The 17,428-nt window shown below is 43.3% G+C and overlaps 2 protein-coding genes across 4 annotated transcripts in view; one reads left to right on the top strand and one right to left on the bottom strand.

Annotated features, from left to right (window-relative positions):
* GCNT2 (glucosaminyl (N-acetyl) transferase 2 (I blood group)) overlaps positions 1-4,452 on the top strand; it is a 108,295-nt gene extending 103,843 nt beyond the window's left edge. Inside the window, exon 3 of the mRNA XM_029943715.1 lies at positions 2,924-4,452. Coding sequence (XP_029799575.1) covers positions 2,924-2,988 — 65 coding nt within the window. The 3' untranslated portion in view covers positions 2,989-4,452. The remainder of the gene's footprint in view (positions 1-2,923) is intronic.
* Positions 1-17,428, bottom strand: part of C7H6orf52 (chromosome 7 C6orf52 homolog) — a 72,302-nt gene that overhangs the window by 38,997 nt on the left and 15,877 nt on the right. For 2 of the 3 annotated variants that reach the window (XR_003910494.1, XM_029943720.1), the window contains exons 3-4: positions 14,503-14,680; positions 10,337-10,382 (exon numbers count right to left, since the gene is read on the bottom strand). Coding sequence is in view for 2 of the 3 variants with exons in the window: in XM_029943720.1 (XP_029799580.1) it covers positions 10,337-10,382; positions 14,503-14,680 (224 nt within the window). In the remaining variant the exon portion in view is untranslated. Of the gene's footprint in view, positions 1-6,648; positions 6,998-10,336; positions 10,383-14,502; positions 14,681-17,428 lie in introns of those variants that run through there. The other variant, XM_029943719.1, reaches the window with a different exon arrangement.

Below are 17,428 nucleotides of genomic sequence, written 5' to 3'. Positions count from 1 at the left end.
AGGCCATTGCTCCTTTAGAAGTACTTCTTAAAATATAAAATGAAATGAAATAAGAGTGTTTCTTATAATCTGTAACAAAAAGCCAGTTTTTCTCTCTCCAATCAGTTGTGGAGCAATGTTTTTGTAAAAGATAATGAATAAATTATTAGAAATGATCCTTGGATGTTGCAGCAATATTAGATTGCCATAAAAGTTTCCATACATGTTCGGTTTCTGGATTAATCTTGCTGTAGATTGGTGAAGAGTTGGACGACCAGCACAGGTCTGCAGAACACCTTTTCAGTACACTCAGTGTTTTATTTACAACATAACACTCTTTACAATGCCAGGCCCTGCAAAGATGTGATGGGTGAAGGGTTCTGTGGTCCAATCCATCCCGGAGATGTTCAGAGCCTTTCACCTGCTAACATGTGGGGTAATATTGCAGTATTTCTTGAACTTATTTGGCTACAGAACTACCATTCCCTTCTTTGGTAGTTCATCTTTTTTTTTAAGGTTTTATTTTTAAGCAATCTCTACAACTAATGTGGGGCTCGACTCACAACCCTGAGATCTAGAGCCGCATCTCCACCAACTGAGCCAGCCAGATGCCCCAAATATCTTTTTAATGTCTTTCTCTTAACTCTAGGGTTCCATAGATCACAGTTTGGGAAATAGTGCCCTGAAATATAGCATACGCCTGTCACTTGGAGGAGACAATTAATATCATCTTCCTCCTGCTAACTTTCCATTTGGAGTTCGGAAATGAGCCATACCGGAAATGTGTGGATGTGTTGGCGTGCCCACACCTCTTCCCATGACTGTGCCTCATTAAGAAACAAAATTAATCCAGTGTTTTCCTTTCTCTGTGCCAACTGATATCATTTGTGAACCTTGCTTCACTTTTATTACCTACACCTGCTGTTCCAGTGAAACTCCTGAGTCTCAATACCTTTCCCCTTTCTCTTGGCTCAACCAGCCCCTTCCTGTAGCCGTTTTCCCTCATCCTTTTCTGTTGTGCCCTTGAATTCCCCACTTGGTTGTCAGGTAAAGCCATCTTTATCTTTTGAATTTTTCCTTTACACTCTTGTCAGAGTCTTGTTTTAAAACCACAAATCCAAGTATGCCATAGCTCTGTTTCCAATTCTTCTCTACCTTCTCAGTAGAGTCCTTTGACAAGGGACCAGGGTATCCAAGCCCTGCCCCCCAACCCTGAACCACCTTGCCCTGCCATTGTGTGGTCAGAACCTGGGAGCCCTTCAGGTGAGTTTCCCTGAAGGGTAGGATGGCAACTAAAGGAGTAAGCGAGATGAAAAAAGGCTAGAGGAGCACAGGACATTTTGTGACCAGGCTTCCAAGGGGCTGGCAGCATGACCTATAGGATCCCCTAGGTTTCTGTCAAGGTGGACAGTTGTGGTGAGGAAGAGAGGAGTGTATGGCTTCTAAAGTTGTACCTTGGACAGAGAAGCTATTCAACAAGAAGGGACTAGAAGAAGTAAAGTAGGTTCTTTGGGAAGGATGTAATGACTGCAGATCTACTGGGAGAAGGGAAATCCTTCACTTCCAAAACTTCCAACTATACACATAGCATAACTATAGTGCTGTCATAAAGCATGGTCATAGTGGCCACAAAGCCACTGAGGACTTTAAGGAAATCCCCAATGTTCCTCTCAATGAACATTGAGTTATCCAAGCCCTTGCTTCCTGAACTATACAAAGATGGTTAGGTGAAACTAAGGTGCCATCTGAGACAATAGAAAATGAAATAAAATTGACGACTTCACATCGTGATTTATTTCTAAACCTTGATCCTACTAGACCTTCCACAGTACTCTGTATATGTCTGGAGCATGCATTATATTTTATCTTGTACTTTAGCAGTTTGGAAAGTCTCTTCAGTTGATGAGCCTCTCCAGGTATGCATCTTGCAAATCTGAAGTGTAATGTATTATGTGTTTATTGAATAAATTAGTGCTATAAATGTCTGCAACTCCTCAGTTTGAAACTTCCATTCTCCCACAGAATTCTATTTCAGATTCACCCCTGCTGCTCATGCAAACAAATGCAGTTGATAGATTTTGCTTGCAATGACCTGTTCATTGAAAAATGAAGAAAAAGAATATCTTACATAACAAGTACTGATTTTAGAAAGTCCAAAGAATCTAAAATGCTTTCTTTTTCAGGAATGTAAGATGTTTTTGTATTGGTTGTTTATTTTACTGGGTGTTTCTTGATGTCTTGTTCATTGCTGATCACTGTTATTAAGATATGAGTGTCTATGGACCCGGTGACTTAAAGTGGATCTATAAATCTTCCTGCATATTTGCTAAGAAGTTTGAATTAGAGTCATATCCATAGGGATGCCTACAAGTAAGGATTCAAGACAGAGCCCCATATCAAGATGAAGTCCCAGCAGAACTAGATTGGTATTTGCTCCCAAATTATGAGCTACTCTTTAAAAATTTTATTTATTTAAATTCAAGTTAGGAGGCACCTGGGTGGCTTGGTTGAGCATCTGACTTCAGCTTAGGTCATGATCTTACCATTCATGAGATGGAGCCCCAAGTCAGGCTCTGTGCTGACAGCTCAGAGCCTAGAGACTGCTTTGAATTCTGTGTCTCCCCCTCTCTCTCTGCTACTCTCCTGTTCATGCTCTATCTCTCCTCTCTCAAAAATAAACATTAAAAATTTTTTAGAAAATAAATTCAGGTTAGTTAACATACAGTGTAGCATTGGCTTCAGGAGTAGAACCCAGTGATTCCTCACTTACACATATAACACCTGGTGCTCATCCCAACACGTGCCCTACTTAATGCCCATCCCCCATTTAGCCCATTCCCCCCCCCCGACTCCTGTTCAGCAAACCTGTTTGTTCTCTGTATTTAAGAGTCTCTCATGGTTTGCTCCCTCTGTTTATATCTTATTTTTCCTTCCTTTTCCCTAGGTTCATCCATTTTGTTTCTGAAAGAATATACAACAAAGAACAATAAAACCCTGGATTGCAAGTAACCTGTCTTGTGACTATTACTTCTTAGCAGAAGAATTTGTCACCAGGAAGAAAGAAGACAGTGGAACAGGCTCCCGACGTGGTAATCCTCTGGGTTCTCCCATGGCCAGATGGCACGTTGGGGAGTGTGCTAGTGAGCTGAGAACACTGATGGCCAAGAGCCCTATTACTTGGAGCTCAGGCCTGTTTGTTCAAGGTGCTCTCATAAGAGAATGTAACGCCAAGACACTGATTTGCCTTCTAAACCTGCTGCATTCATATAAGAAGTATTTGTAATGGTTGAAAGGTAGAAGCAAACCAGAATGTCCACTGATAGATGAAAGGATAAACAAACAGTAGTGTTTGTTGGAATGAAATATTGCACAGCCATAAAAAAAGGATGAGATCTTGCCATTTGCAACAACGTGGATGAACCTTGAGGGCGTTATGCTAAGCCAGACACAAAAGGTCATGTATTATATGATTCCAGTTATATGAAATAGCCAGAATGGGCAAATCCATAGAGACAGAAAGTAGAAGGGTGGTTGCCAGGAGCGGAGGAGCAGCAAATGTGGACATATTGTTGACTGGGTACAGAGTTAAAAGTTTTGCAGGTTGAAAAGAGTTCTGGAGACCAATGGTGATAATGGTAGTGCATCAATGTGAATGTATTTAATATCATTTAGTTGTACAGTTAAAAATGGGTATGACAGTAAATTTTATGTGTATTTTACCAAAAAGAAAGAAAGAAAGAAAGAAAGAAAGAAAGAAAGAAAAAGAAAAGAAAAGAAAAGAAAAAAGAAAAGAAAAAAATTAACCCTGCTGCAGAAAGGGTTCAGTTCCAGCACCAGGGAGGTCAGTTCCCACTTCCTGACCTGGGCCAGATCTTCACTAGAGTGGGTGGGAGCTTTGTCACCCTGTAACCCCAGTCTCTTCCTTTCTTGGAGCTGAAAGCCCAAAACTTACCCTCCAATAATAGCAGTAAATTCATGAAGTCATCCATCTCCTCTCTCATGTCTAAATCCCTCCATGTGAAGTGCATGAGGCATAAGCATTGTTTGATTGAACGTGATGTTTATTAACATACCCAAAAGAACAATCTGTTACAAATCTGGTAATTTTAACACACCTCTTGGCACACAAGGTAAGTAGTCAAGTAAGCAGTAAGATACACTTAATGCGAAGCTCAAAAGAAAGGTCTGCACTGCAAACATATAGGTGGGCTCCTTGTACAGGAAGTGAGAAACCCACCTGAGAAAATGTAGAACATGTGACCTAGGAGGTTGTTGACTAGCAGAATGAAAATAGAGACCACCACCCAAGTCTTTCTAAGCTGCCCACATGGGATCACTAAATTAAGAACTTGATTAAATTCAGATGCTTTGGGTTGCAATGAAGGAAACTGAACCAACAAGGGAATTGTCTTGGAAACTTAGTGATTCCTGTAAACAGTAGTGTGCAAAAATGAAAAAATGAGTGAATACACAGCACCTGACTCTCTTCTGTGAGCACTTCTATCTACTTCTCTCTGTAAATTCACCTTATCCCATGGTTGGAGACTTTGCTACAGTGGCTCCTGGGTCCCATCTCTCCTAGCTTCACCAGCAGAGAAGGACTGAGTGTCCTCAGAAATTCAAGGGAAGAGTTGATGGATTCAACTGGGTCGTGATATCACTCTGGCCAGTCAGCTGAGGCAGATACTGTGGCTTAGGCTGCATTGGAGCCCAGCGATAGAACACTCTTCAGTTGTGATCAAGAGAAAGGGTCCCCTAAGGACAGGAAAGACATGACCAGGATCCTAAGATTTGAGTCAGAAAACGATTTCCTAGAAAAGATAGGCTGAGTGACAAAACCAAATGCTGATTATACAACATGCAGATACTGGAGGCAGAAGCCTGTTTATAGAAGGTGCAGTGGATAAAGGAAGTCGTGAGGCCAGCCACATCCCCTCTCCCTCGTGTTTTTAAGGCAGGTCACATCTTAGTAACCACAGGACTCCCACTGGGCCATGACTTTTGCTGCTGAAGCCTGAAAGGAGTTCACTCAGGGAAAGCTGGAGCATGTCATTGGGTCTCAAGGCACCCCCACAATGATCAGTGTACACCACCAGATGCCCACCCTGCTGTGCTCTCATTTCCTCCCTCTTCCATCACAAGAAGGCTGATCTTTCCAGTCCCCATCTCCATGAGGACTACTTGATCCGAGGCAGAGATCCATAGGTCCACAGAATCCTAACCTTATCTCATCAGATGCTGGGGATTCCATCCCACTGGCCCATTGGTTTTCTTGTTCTTCAAAGAGCAAAACATAGCAGCACCGGGAATTAAGACTTTTCCCAAGCAGTTGTCACGAAGTATGGAGCATTAGTTTCCATCTTTGGTTTTCTCATCTCTCTACTTGCAGTACAGAAATATTGCCTACCCTTGTTCATCAGGTGCTCATCTGCATGGACACAGTAAGCACAAGCAGAACTTCAAAGTTTATGTTGATTACCTATGACCAATGGGGGTTCTCACAATGAGTTAAGTTACTTACTGTTAACCCTCAGCAGAAGGACTTGAACAGTCTGACCACACCAACCAGTGACCGATGATCACTGTTACCAAGAATGTTAGCAGCGCCATCTAACTACGCCCACCTCTGATATTTATCAACAATGCTGATGCTTTAATCATCTTTTTGTTCCTCTTTGTCTCTTTTAGAATTAGAGCTCCTGCCCCTTTTGGAAGTTGGAATTTGTTCTAATTGGCAGTAATCATTGCTTTTCACACTCCGTTTGCCACTGTCTGGTTACAATCACAAGAGGAGTCCTTTCTGCTCACACTACACTGTCCCCATCATTGTTAACCTGAAAATTCTGAAGAATCTGTTAATCTGCAACAGCGACATCAGGCTGTTCTGCCCAAAACCCAGCATTTGCTCCCTCCCAAGTTACCCTCGTCCCACTTGGTATTGGAGAATGTAAAGACATCCTTGCACTTGAGCTGGATGGTTATGCTTTTACTGGATTAATAGTGATCAGAAGGAGGAAAGCAGAGGCATTGGAGGCTAGTCCAGCAACAGGGCAGGAGACTTTTCAACATATACATTTATGCTGATGCTTCCATTTTCTCTTTCACTCATGTCTTATCTTCTTCTAAATCTAGACCTCCTTAATCAAATGTCATCTATTTCTGCATGCTATATATTACCACTACACTGAGCTTCAATGACAAAGCTGCCCCAGATTTTAAAGCATAATCACTCACCGGCTAACTTCTGACTACCAATGGCCATCAAGCCAGATTATGAGATTCCACACCCTCCAACTACACCTTCCACATTTACCCATCTATCAGTTCAGGTCAGGCTCATCTCTTGTTAAATCTATTTTAAAATGGCATTTAAAAAAATGTTTATTTTTGAGAGAGAGAGAGAGAGAGAGAGAGAGAGAGAGAGAGAGAGAGAGAGGGAGGGAGGGAGAATGAATCCTAAGCAGGATGCTAGATGCTGTCAGTGCAGAGCCCAAGGCGGGACTCAAACTCATGAACTGTGAGATCGTGATCTGAGCCGAATTCAAGAGTCAGTTGCTTAACTGACTGAGCCACCCATTTTCAAATGTCTTATAGTGCAGCTTATTCTACCAAGATAGTTATGTGACCTCTTCTGGCACTTCTTTAATATAACACACTTCCAGAAATGGATGTGCTGGTAAAGTTTATTTACATTACATTTTTATCATGTCAGTCACATTTAAGTCCTGGAGATTTGTATTTACATATAACATAGAGTACATTCCTGGGAGAATTCTTTTTGTTTTAGCAAAAACAACCCCCCCCCTCCAAAACTAGAAAAAAACAAAACAGGATGCAATTGATGTGACAGTTGGGTAGCTTAATGAACATCATGCTTCCTTGGGGGTCTCATCTGGGATTTTAGAATGAACTGTATCCAAAGGCTGCCAGTGGCAACTCATGAGAGAGTTGTAGAGTTCCTCGCTTTTCACCATAAACTCCCTGTTCAATTCTTCAATATTTAAAAGAGGATTTGGATCTGCAGAAGCCAATGCATATGAAAAAAAAGTGTTACAGGACACATATCAGAAATGGCTTAAAATGAGAGTTTCACAAAAACATCAGCAGGAAAACATCACAGACATTTCATGTAAGAGTTTTTAAATTGTGTGTTTTCTTTCAAGAAGATTTGAAAATAGAAATGAGGGCTGGAAAAGTAGCATGACCAGACTCAATGATGGTGGAAGAGATGGGGAAAATGGTTGGATAAAGAGACGTTTTGGAAATGAATGGACAGTATTTGGAAATGGGTTCAAATTGGGGCAAGAAAGATAGGGAGGGTCAAGGCTGAGCCCTCAGTTTCTGGCATGAACACCTTGGTAGACACAATGCCAGGGAGCTGGGACTAAATCCACAGAACAGGGCTTTGAAATGATAAACATGTTGATTTATTTGCTTAATTAACATACTGATGTAATTAACTCAGAAACAGAGCAGGGCACAGCCTCCCTTCTCTGTAACCTGAACCCTGTGATGAGGTGGTGTTCATTTATCATGAAAGCATCAGACCGAGATAGTCATTCCAAGTTGGCAGGTTGCCAAGGTTTTTCATGCCATTGGTTTTTTTTTCTCCTTGCACTGAATGTAACTGAACAAGCCATTTCTGTGTTCCTCTGTAATTTTTGCAAACCTTAGCTCATTCAAGACCATAATTTTTACTTCCTAGTACTCACAAGGGGCCACACTATTCATTTGTATTTGTATGCCTGTTCCAGACTAAATATTCGTCCTCCTAAAAATTAATTGTGACACTTACTTCCAATGCAATGGTATTTGGAGATGGACCTTTGGGAGGTACTTAGGGTTGGAAGAGGTCATGAGCTTCGGGCCCTAGTCTGATGGGATTAGTGCTCTTATAGTGCCCATGCGAGGACATAATGAGAAGGTGGCTGTCTGCAAGCCAAGAAGAGAGCCCTTGCCAGGTACTGAAGCAGCTGACACCTTGAACTTGGACTTCTCAGTGTCAAGAATTATGAGACATAAATTTGTTACTCAAGCCACCCAGTCTGTGGCATTTTGTTACACCAGCCTGAGCTAACATCCTTCTGTACTTATTTTAGAACCAAGATCATCAAGTGTCATAATAGGCCTAATGCATCATATAAGTTTCATGAGCTCCATCCCACTTTTCTTCACTGGAGTCATTGGTGACTGTATTGTCCAAATTCTTTAGAACTTACCCCCGCCCCTCTTTTTATCTTTCTGTTGAGAGCATCTGGTCATAAAGTTAGAGATTTCTTCTTCTTCTTTTTTTTTTTTTCCTGAGCTTTCTGAAATTCTTTCTTAAGGTCATGCCCCAGGGTTCTTTCCTTCACTGTTATGGGTAGTTGTTTGTGAAAAGGCTCCTGACTCTAGTTTCCTGGTCACAAGAAAGGTGTCAGGACCACATGCTTCTGAGTACTGTCTGTCCTCTGTCCTGTGGCCCAGAAAACAGACACAATATGGGGCACCTGGGTGGTTCAGTCTGTTGAACATCCAACTTCGGCTTAGGTCATGAACTCACAGTTCACGGGTTTGAGTTCCACATCAGGCTCTGGGCTGACAGCTCAGAGCCTGGAACCTGCTTCGGATTGTGTGTCTCCCTCTCGCTCTCTTCCCCTCCCCTGCTCATACTCTGTCTTTCTATCTCTCAAAAAAAAAAAAAATTGGTTAATTTTATTTAATTAAAAAAAAAAAGAAAACAGACACAACATGGTCAGCTATGAACCCCAAATTAATGATCTGGGCCCTTCCAGTGACATTGACCCTAGTGGTAAAAGAAGCCCATAAAAGTCAAACTTCCCTAGCCTGGTGGACCTCTAGACCAAGCTAATACAGTAGCCTCCATCCACATGTGGTTACTGAGCACTGGAAATGAGGTTAATCCTCATCAGAGAGGTGATGTAAATATGCACTGAGTTTTGAAAACTTGGTATTAAGATTTTTAAAACCCCACTCATTTTTATATTAATTACATGTTTAAATGTAACCTAATATATCCAAAATATTTCAAGTACTGAAGTAAATTTCATCTGTCTCTTTTTAGATTTTTTTTTTTAACTTTGGCTACTAAAAATTTTAAAACTGTCTAGGTGGGTGGATTTGTGTTTCAAATCACATTTGCCCTGGACAGAGCCCTCCTGTCTCTATAAAGAACCTATACCAACCACTGAAGTTATTATCTGTCAGATGCTGTTAAAACACAAACACTTTAGAGATACTGTCACACTTTCTAGGAGGTTCGTTTTAACATCCCATTCCACAGATGGGGACACTGATGTCCTCAAGATGAATTTGCCTGGAATTATAGAGCTCGTCGGTGAGATTTGAACCCATGCGGTCTGCATCCAGAAAGCACACTAACTGTAGGTCTTTCTCTGTTATTTTTATACTGTCTGCAGGACTGATGAAGGCAGGGAGAATGAACTCAGGCTTGAACCAGAATGAAATCCCGCTGAGAGCTGGAATACTTACCTTTTATTCACATTTCCACCAAATGTATTTGGATAAAACTAGAACTCCCCCATAGCGTTTAAAGATTTCTTTTAAACATCAGTTTCATTTCATCTGAACACTGAGCACCTGTTAACTTGCTGACTTTGAATTAGTCACTGGGACTGCAAAGACAGGTGTTCCCACCTTTGATGCACTCCGAAGGCAGTGGGTGGGCTGGTCTGCTGGGAGTCCCCTGGGGGTTGGGGAAGCCACCAGATGGCCGTGTGATAATGCAGGCATGTGGTAAGAAACTGGTAAAAGCATGATCTCTGGGTATCTCTTCTATTTCTCTTTCCCATAACTTAAGTAAAACAAGCCACACATTTTCTCCCCTTCCTTGACTAATAACAGGGTCCTGCTCTGGGCATTTTGTGCTGCTGCACTTTGTTCTTTTAAAATAAATCAAGAACTGCAAGGAGCACTGCCTGGCCCTTGTAGTGGGGCCTGTGAGGTTCCCCAGGGACCAATGACCCTGAAGGAAGCTGGGAAGCCAAGGCCACAGTGATTACCTCCTAGGTCTCCCCTTAAACATCAAAATTAAAGCATAATTGATGCCAAAGTTTAAATTTATGGATGAAACTGATCTTAAAAACAACTCATTGGCTTCTTATTGTTTGGAAATGTCCCCATTTCCTAGTCCAGCAGAAAGGCCCAAACAGGTGGCTTAGCTCACACTTCCCGCAGAAACAATTTCCGAAAATCAGATGAACTGAAGAAAACAGCTTACGCAACCAACGTAGGAATTTTCCAGTAGAACCTCTCGGTTAAGAGCCAGTCGAGTAATGAGTAACCTGGGAATGGGTTCGTTTTGTTTTCAACCATGGCAACACAGGGTTTACATTACCTTCCAGTGGGTTTTCATCTTGCATTTTGGCCAGAGCCGTGCTTTCCTACAAGGAAAACAGTATGTTAAGAAAAAAAAAAATTTAAAGATTTATTGTCAACACACGCTTTTAAAGAAAACACTAGCTGTCAAAAAAATAATACCTAAAACACTGAGCTCCCTTTAGATCAAATCTGTTTTGAAGTTTGATTTGAAGAATCTTTAAATAATAATGACTACAGTTATGAAATAGGTAAACTAAGGCAACAGATGAAAAGTCACAAAGGAGGAGCATGCCTAACCAAGGCCTCTGGCCTCCCAGAAGCTTCTGGAACTAACTGGCCTCCTAGGGCCTGGGCTAGGAACTAGACACCAGGGACCCTGGCATCCAGACTCCACGGTCATGGTCCCTGCACTAAATGCCCGACTATCTATCTTGACCTCTGCCCCTTCTTCCAGGTGATGATCCACAAAGTCTTCACGAGCACATTCTCCCTATAGCCTTCTAACCACACCCCAGCCCCCCAGCTCTGCTAAGGATGAGGGCAGTGCGTGCTGAAGCAGATAACAGAGACTATAGAAGTGCAAACCAGTCAATGAGAGAAGTAGATTCCAGAAGCACTCCCCAGATAAATCTTGTTTGGTTAAACCGACCCTATTGGCTCCCCAGGGACAGTGTAAGTTTTTATGACTCCTCTCCGCAGGCACCTGTTGGGAAGGGTTTCTGTTAAGGATGCACAGCTGTTGCGAGGAACCAAGCCATCCAGGAAGAGCCCAGGGAGCTCCTCGCACCAAATGAACTTAAGGAAGCCTCCCTTGCTAAGAAGAACAAGATTGTACGGGAAGCCAAAGGTCCGCTCTCTCTTCTTTCCAATCTGTTGGAAAACATGCTTCCCTTTCACTCTGAAATAGGCCCCGGTTTGGAAAATTAATTACAGGGTTACCATACATTTGATCTCACCATTGGTATATTTTTCCTACTTAGAAACAGCTAAGACACCCAGAATTTGTTCTTAAATGAGGCCTTTCTCATAACACAATGTCCAGGTAACCTCATGTTTTCTCCTTTGTGACATGTGCTCGGGTAACTGTGGACCCCATGTGACCAGGGTGCGGGGAGCTGATGCTCTCTGGGGAAGGAGCATTCTCTCTGATGTGAGGGTCACCTGGGAAGTACCTGTTGTCCTTCAAAAGGGCACATCTAGTAACTTTTGCTAGTGGTTTTGACTCTGCTAGTGGGAGCTTGTGACCGTTGTGCTGATGGAACCCTGAGAGCTCAGAATCTTTTTTAAGTTTTATTTATTTTTGAGAGAAAGAGACACAGAACATTGGCGAGAAAGGGTCAGAGAGAGAGGGAGACATAGAATCAGAAGCAGGCTCCAGGCTCTGAGCTGTCAGCACAGAGCCTGACGTGGGGCTCGAACCCATGAACTGTGAGATCATGACCTGAGCTGAAGTTGGCTGCTTAACCGACTGAGCCACCCAGGTGCCCCGCTCAGAATCATTTTGAAGATATCCACTCCCTCTGACCTAAAGACCCAATGTCAAAATGCACAGGGTTCTCGGGGGGGTAATCTCTTATCCTGGAGAAACAAGCGTTAAGAACCCCGGCATGCCCCCATGGAGGAAACGGACAACGTACCTAGGACATCTGGCCCAGGTCATGCTTTCTTAGGCAAGAATAAAACGAGGGCGCATGAACGACAGAGCCTCACGACAGAGCCTCACCGTTGGGAATTTTGCTGACCAGCTTCATATCTGGGAATTCCTGCCAGGAAAGCAGGCAGTTGGCGCAAGTGTGCTAATCACGGCCACCAAAGTGAATAGATTGCTAAGTCCTGAAACTGCATGTTAAGGAAGGAAGGAAGGAAGGAAGAGAAAGAAAGGAGAGAAAAGAAAAAAAGAAAAGAAAAGAAAAAAGAGAGAAAGAAAGAAGCTGCATGTTACAGTAATAATTTGACTGAAGAGTGAGATGAAAATACCAGCAGGTGGAGAAGAAAGCAGAGGGGTAGGGGACAAAGAGAGAAAGCTGGTGAATTTCTTTGTAATATTTTATTAATTTATGGGGCACCTGGTTGGCTCAGTCGGTTAAGCGTCTGACTCGATTTCAGCTCGGGTCATGATCTCAGGGTTACTGGATTTGAGCCCCGAGTCGAGCTCTGTGCTAAACAGCGTGGCACCTGCCTGGGATTCTCTCTCTCTCTTTCCTTCTCTCTCTCTCTCTCTCTCTCTCTCTGCCCCTCTTCTGCTCGCTGGCTGCTCTCTCTCTCTCTCAAAATAAATAAATAGAAATTTAAAAAATTTTTTAAAGTTTTTTTTTTAATGTTTTATTTATTTTTGATACAGAGAGAGACAGAGCATAGAGGGGGAGGGTCAGAGAGAGAAGGAGACACAGAACCGGAAGCAGGCTCCAGGCTCTGAGCTAGCTGTCAGCACAGAGCCTGACGCGGGGCTCAAACCCATGAACGTGGGATCTGACCTGAGCCGAAGTCGGAGGCTTAACCAACTGAGCCACCCAGGAGCCCCTAAAAATTTTTAAATTTACTTATGTTTCTATGTTCTTTTGGTGTTGTTGTTTCTTAATGTCTTTTATTTTTCTGTCTGGTGTTTTTGTTTCCTAATGAGTAGGCAGAAATCAAGAAATACTTTCAGTTTTGAAGTTGATAATGCAGTCAAACCTATACTTCTCAATTTAAAGATATGGTAACCACCGGAAGACACATAGACTATCACCCAAACTAGTGAAAGGGCGAAGGGGTGAAAGAAAAAAGTGTACTAAAACCTCAGGTAATATAGCAAAATATGTTAAGTGATGCAACATCAACCATCTGCTAACAGGGTAAAACTCGATTTGGGTTTAAAAGTAAAAATAAAAGCAAGAAATCTATAATAAGATATTTTATATAAAAGAAGGCACACCTAAAACAGACTTAAAAAACTGAAAATGAAAATTTGGGGGAAAAATACAAAGCACATATAAGTTTTAAAAACTGAGGGTTGAAATATTAAATCTAACTCTGGATTTAAGGCACAGGCCATCCCATGAGGAACACATCATAAAACAAACTGGAGAGAACACTAATGCTTTGACTACTCAGTGATAATTTCCATAATATGTAAGTGTCTGCACAGTCCGATAAAAGGGGGTATAACCAACAGGAAAAAAGGTGACAAAGGACATCAATGAGGTCACAACACAGACGTCATCAAGCAACAGCTTAAAATTTGCCCTCAATGATAGGCAGACGCCTTCCACACCTGTCACATTGGTAAATAGCACAGAGAAATGCAGAGAGGCGAGCACAGTCACAACAGCAATGAAAAGTGTAAACGCAGGCAGGCTTTTTGGTGAGTAATTTGCGATCTGAAATTTTAAATGCTACATCCTTTAATCCAGACCTTCTACTTCCAGAAATTTATTCTTAGGCAAAGAACACTCCGACAAATGCTTGGAGACTGGTAAGTTTGTTGAAGCACTAAGAACATTTAAGATGTTAGCCCATAAGGGATGAGCTAATGTCACAGAATGTCCAAATGGGCAACTTTTAAAGAAAGTACAATGGGGTTAAGGCGTGGCTGGGGTAGGAGTCCACCCAGGTGCCCCTGGAACAGTTCTTAAAAGTGTGTTAATGTTTTGTGCTATTGCAAAACAAAGCCAAAACTACCTCTAGTCCTATTTTAAGTGTTTAAAGAGTAAAATCAAGGGGTGCCTGGGTGGCTCAGTTGGTTAAGCCTCTGACTTTGGCTCAGGTCATGGTCTCACGATTTGTGAGTTCAAGCCCCACGTTAGGCTCTGTGCTGACAGCTCAGAGCCTGGAGCCTGCTTCGGAATCTGTGTCCCCCTCTCTCTCTGCCCCTCCCCAACTCTCTCTCTCTCTCTCTCCCCTCCCCCTGCCCCCAAAATAAATAAACACACAAAAAAGAGTAAAATCAAATGTGTGGTAGTCTAAAATTTAGCAGTAGGAATCTAGGCATGGACATCATCAGTCTATTATTTTGGTTTTGGAAGACAGTGATGACTTAAATTGTTGGCAAATCATCAGCTTTTCCTCTCTGGTATTAATATGGGGAGCAAAAGCCATGGCTGTGGGAATTTGAATGAGCTCATCTGGACGTGTGAAGGTAGGGAAAAGAGACATCTATGTTGGGTTCACGGACGACACAGGATTCATTTCAGGGAGGGGTACCTTGGGTGTGACCGGACTTTCAGCTGGGCGTCCGCAGGTCCCACGCACAGAAAGGCTGTGTCCGTTTCCATCTGCTGCGCAGCCAAAGTCGTAGCCAGACAGGAAGTAACTGCCGTGCTGCTGCTGAAACCAGCTGCTCGATTGGTAACCCTGGCTGGGCTGGAACGCTGGCTTCCCCCTGAGGAGCGGAGGGGGACAATAAGAGTGACATCACCGAGGGGCGCCTGGGTGGCTCAGTCGGTTGAGCATCTGACTTCGGCTCAGGTCATGATCTCATGGTCCATGGGTTCAAGCCCTGCATCAGGCTCTGTGCTGACAGCTCAGAGCCTGGAGCCTGCTTCGGATTCTATATCTCCCTCTCTCTCTGACCCTCCCTTGCTCACGCTGTCTCTATCCCTCTCTCTCAAAACTAAATAAAACATTAAAAAAAATTTTTTTTAGAAGAGTGACATCAGCAAGCAAGACAGAATCATTCAAAACCCCAGGACTCTTTCTTCTCTCCCAGAAGGCTCAAGTAAAGATGATTTCTGCATAAACTGTTTTAGGACACCTACATCCAAGGCGATGGTTTGGAAATTGCCAAAAATCCAGTAAGAAATAAAGCATGGACGGTCTTCCTCTTCATTCTGAGTAGGAAAGACCAGCTCACCTTTGCCAGTACCAGTAATAATTATTTGCTGGCGCTATGCCAAAGCCCTCAAAACTCGTCTGCCCAGACATTTGTCCAGAAACTTTACAAAAAGGGACCAGGTATCCACAGTTTTTATTCCTGGGGCAATAATTCCAGGTCTGGGGGCTAAAACCTCTCACCCCAACAGACCTCCCTCACAACTGCCCAAGGAGCAATTACACTTAAAGGCAGTTCCTGCTAGGCAGTGAATTGCTTGACTTTGGTTCCAATGGGGTTATGGTGTGGGTGGGGTAGGAGTCCATAGGGGTCACCTGGGGGAACTTGTGCAAGCTAACAGCTGGCGCTAAGCTTGCCAGAGCCCTCTTCCAACTCTAGGCCTTGGGCGGGGCAGCTGAAAGTCAGTGGGGGCACAGAGGAATGTGTGGAGCCACTGTGAGGCCTTCTGAAGTCTCCAGTCCACCCTCTACAATAACTGAGCCACTTGTAATAACTAAAACCTTAAAAAAAACCCCACAAGTTAATGTCTCCCTCACTTCAGTTATCTAAGTATTGGAACCAGTAATTAGTGGCCTTTTTTTTTTTTTTTTGTATAGCCCCTGCAGGCTCAAATCATTATCTCAACCAGCTGGTGGAAAGAAGTTCTAGAACACACACACACACACCCACACCCCCCACCCCCACCCCAACCAACCACCCTCTTAATGCGGGTCCAGGAAAACATTTTAAAGAAATAATGATGTGGCTCAGTGTTATTTTTAAAAAACAAATGAAAGCATGCCTTCCCAAATGTCATCATGCAGGCGAATTACCTCAGCAGGTTGTTTACAATGTAGGTTCTGATTCAATGGATTTGGTAAGAGCCCCACTCAGAGTCTACCCTTTTAAGTAGCCAGCCCATACAGTGTCAAAATGTAAGAAGGTAACTTTTGGGTCCAGCTAGGGGCACTTAGGGTCTGGCCATTTCTCTGCAGCTTGTGAATCAGTGCTCGATGTAGTCTGTATTTACCGATGATGTAAAAAATAATAATTGTGAATTCAAATCATTCAGTTAGTGACGCATTATTCACTGAACAGGGACTTGTCTAAAGCAGGGTGATAGAGCGGTGCCGACACTGTGGTGTCCCCATGCTGCCTGGGGGAGGTTACTGATTAGCAGCTGTGGGGCACATTGCCGGGTGCCAGCTGCTACTCAGTTTCCTTTTTTCCTTAACAGCACCCTAGGTTGAAGGGGCAGGGAGGAGGTGCCAGTCGGTTAAATGTCCAACTTCAGCTCAGGTCATGATCCTGTGGTCTGTGGGTTTGAGCTCCGTGTCGGGCTCTGTGCTGACCGCTCGGAGCCTGGAGCCTGCTTCACATTCTGTGTCTCCCTCTCTCTCTGCCCCTCCCCCACTCACACTTTGTCCCTCCAAAATGAATAAATGTTAAATAAAAATATAGGGGAAAAAATAACAGCACCCTGATTTTATTTGGGGGACAGAGAGAGAGAGACCTCACCAAAAGACATTCCTAGTTCCCCAAGTGCAGGTAGATGTGGCCAAGAGGCCAAAGTCTCGCTAATAAGATGTAAATAGAACGATTATAAGAGGATTGAGGACAGCTGTGAGGGCCAAGGGTGTTTGCTTGGCTGGAAGGAGGCCTGTGGTAGGTACTCCACCCTCTCTCTGGGCCTCGTGCTGGGATCAGAGAGACAATGGTTGGAGCCCCAATTCTACACCTATTCTGGCCTATGAGATGACATCAAAGAGGGGGCCATAAGCGGGTCTGGGTGCCTGATGACTGGGGACTCCTTGTACCAGCACTAGATTGACTCCCTCCAGATTTCTTTTACTCATGGAACAAATGTCTTGTTTAAGGCACGGCTGATTTAGGTTACTGTATTTAGTTAAACACAATTCCTGGCTCTAGCAGCTTCGCCGTCAAATAAAACCTCTCAGCTGGGGATTCTTTTTGTAAAACTTGTATCAGGTTTTTGTTCCTTCTCTTAGTTTAGAGCTGGATTTTGTAAAAGGAAAATCAGAATGTTGGCTATAAATGGGTGAGAGCTAAAGCCGCAGCAGGAAAGCAGAAGTGAAACGTTGATAGTAAGGTGGTTACAGAGGCTGAGGAAGGGAGAAGTCAAAGTCACATGTCAAAATCCCCCAGCAGCGTGGCAGGAGCTGGGGACAGAGGACCAGGAGCCAAGCTCCAGAGAAGAGGGAACTTCGGGGGGTTGATGACAGCGACAAGGAAGGGTTCGCAAATACTGTTTTGCTCTCTGATAGCCCCAAAGGCCAGTTTCTCGTATTTCGCCTGCAT

Source organism: Suricata suricatta, chromosome 7 (assembly GCF_006229205.1).
Source record: "Suricata suricatta isolate VVHF042 chromosome 7, meerkat_22Aug2017_6uvM2_HiC, whole genome shotgun sequence".
Lineage (NCBI taxonomy): Eukaryota > Metazoa > Chordata > Mammalia > Carnivora > Herpestidae > Suricata > Suricata suricatta.
Note: the sequence above shows the minus strand (reverse complement) of the source record. Positions and strands in the feature narration are given on the sequence as shown.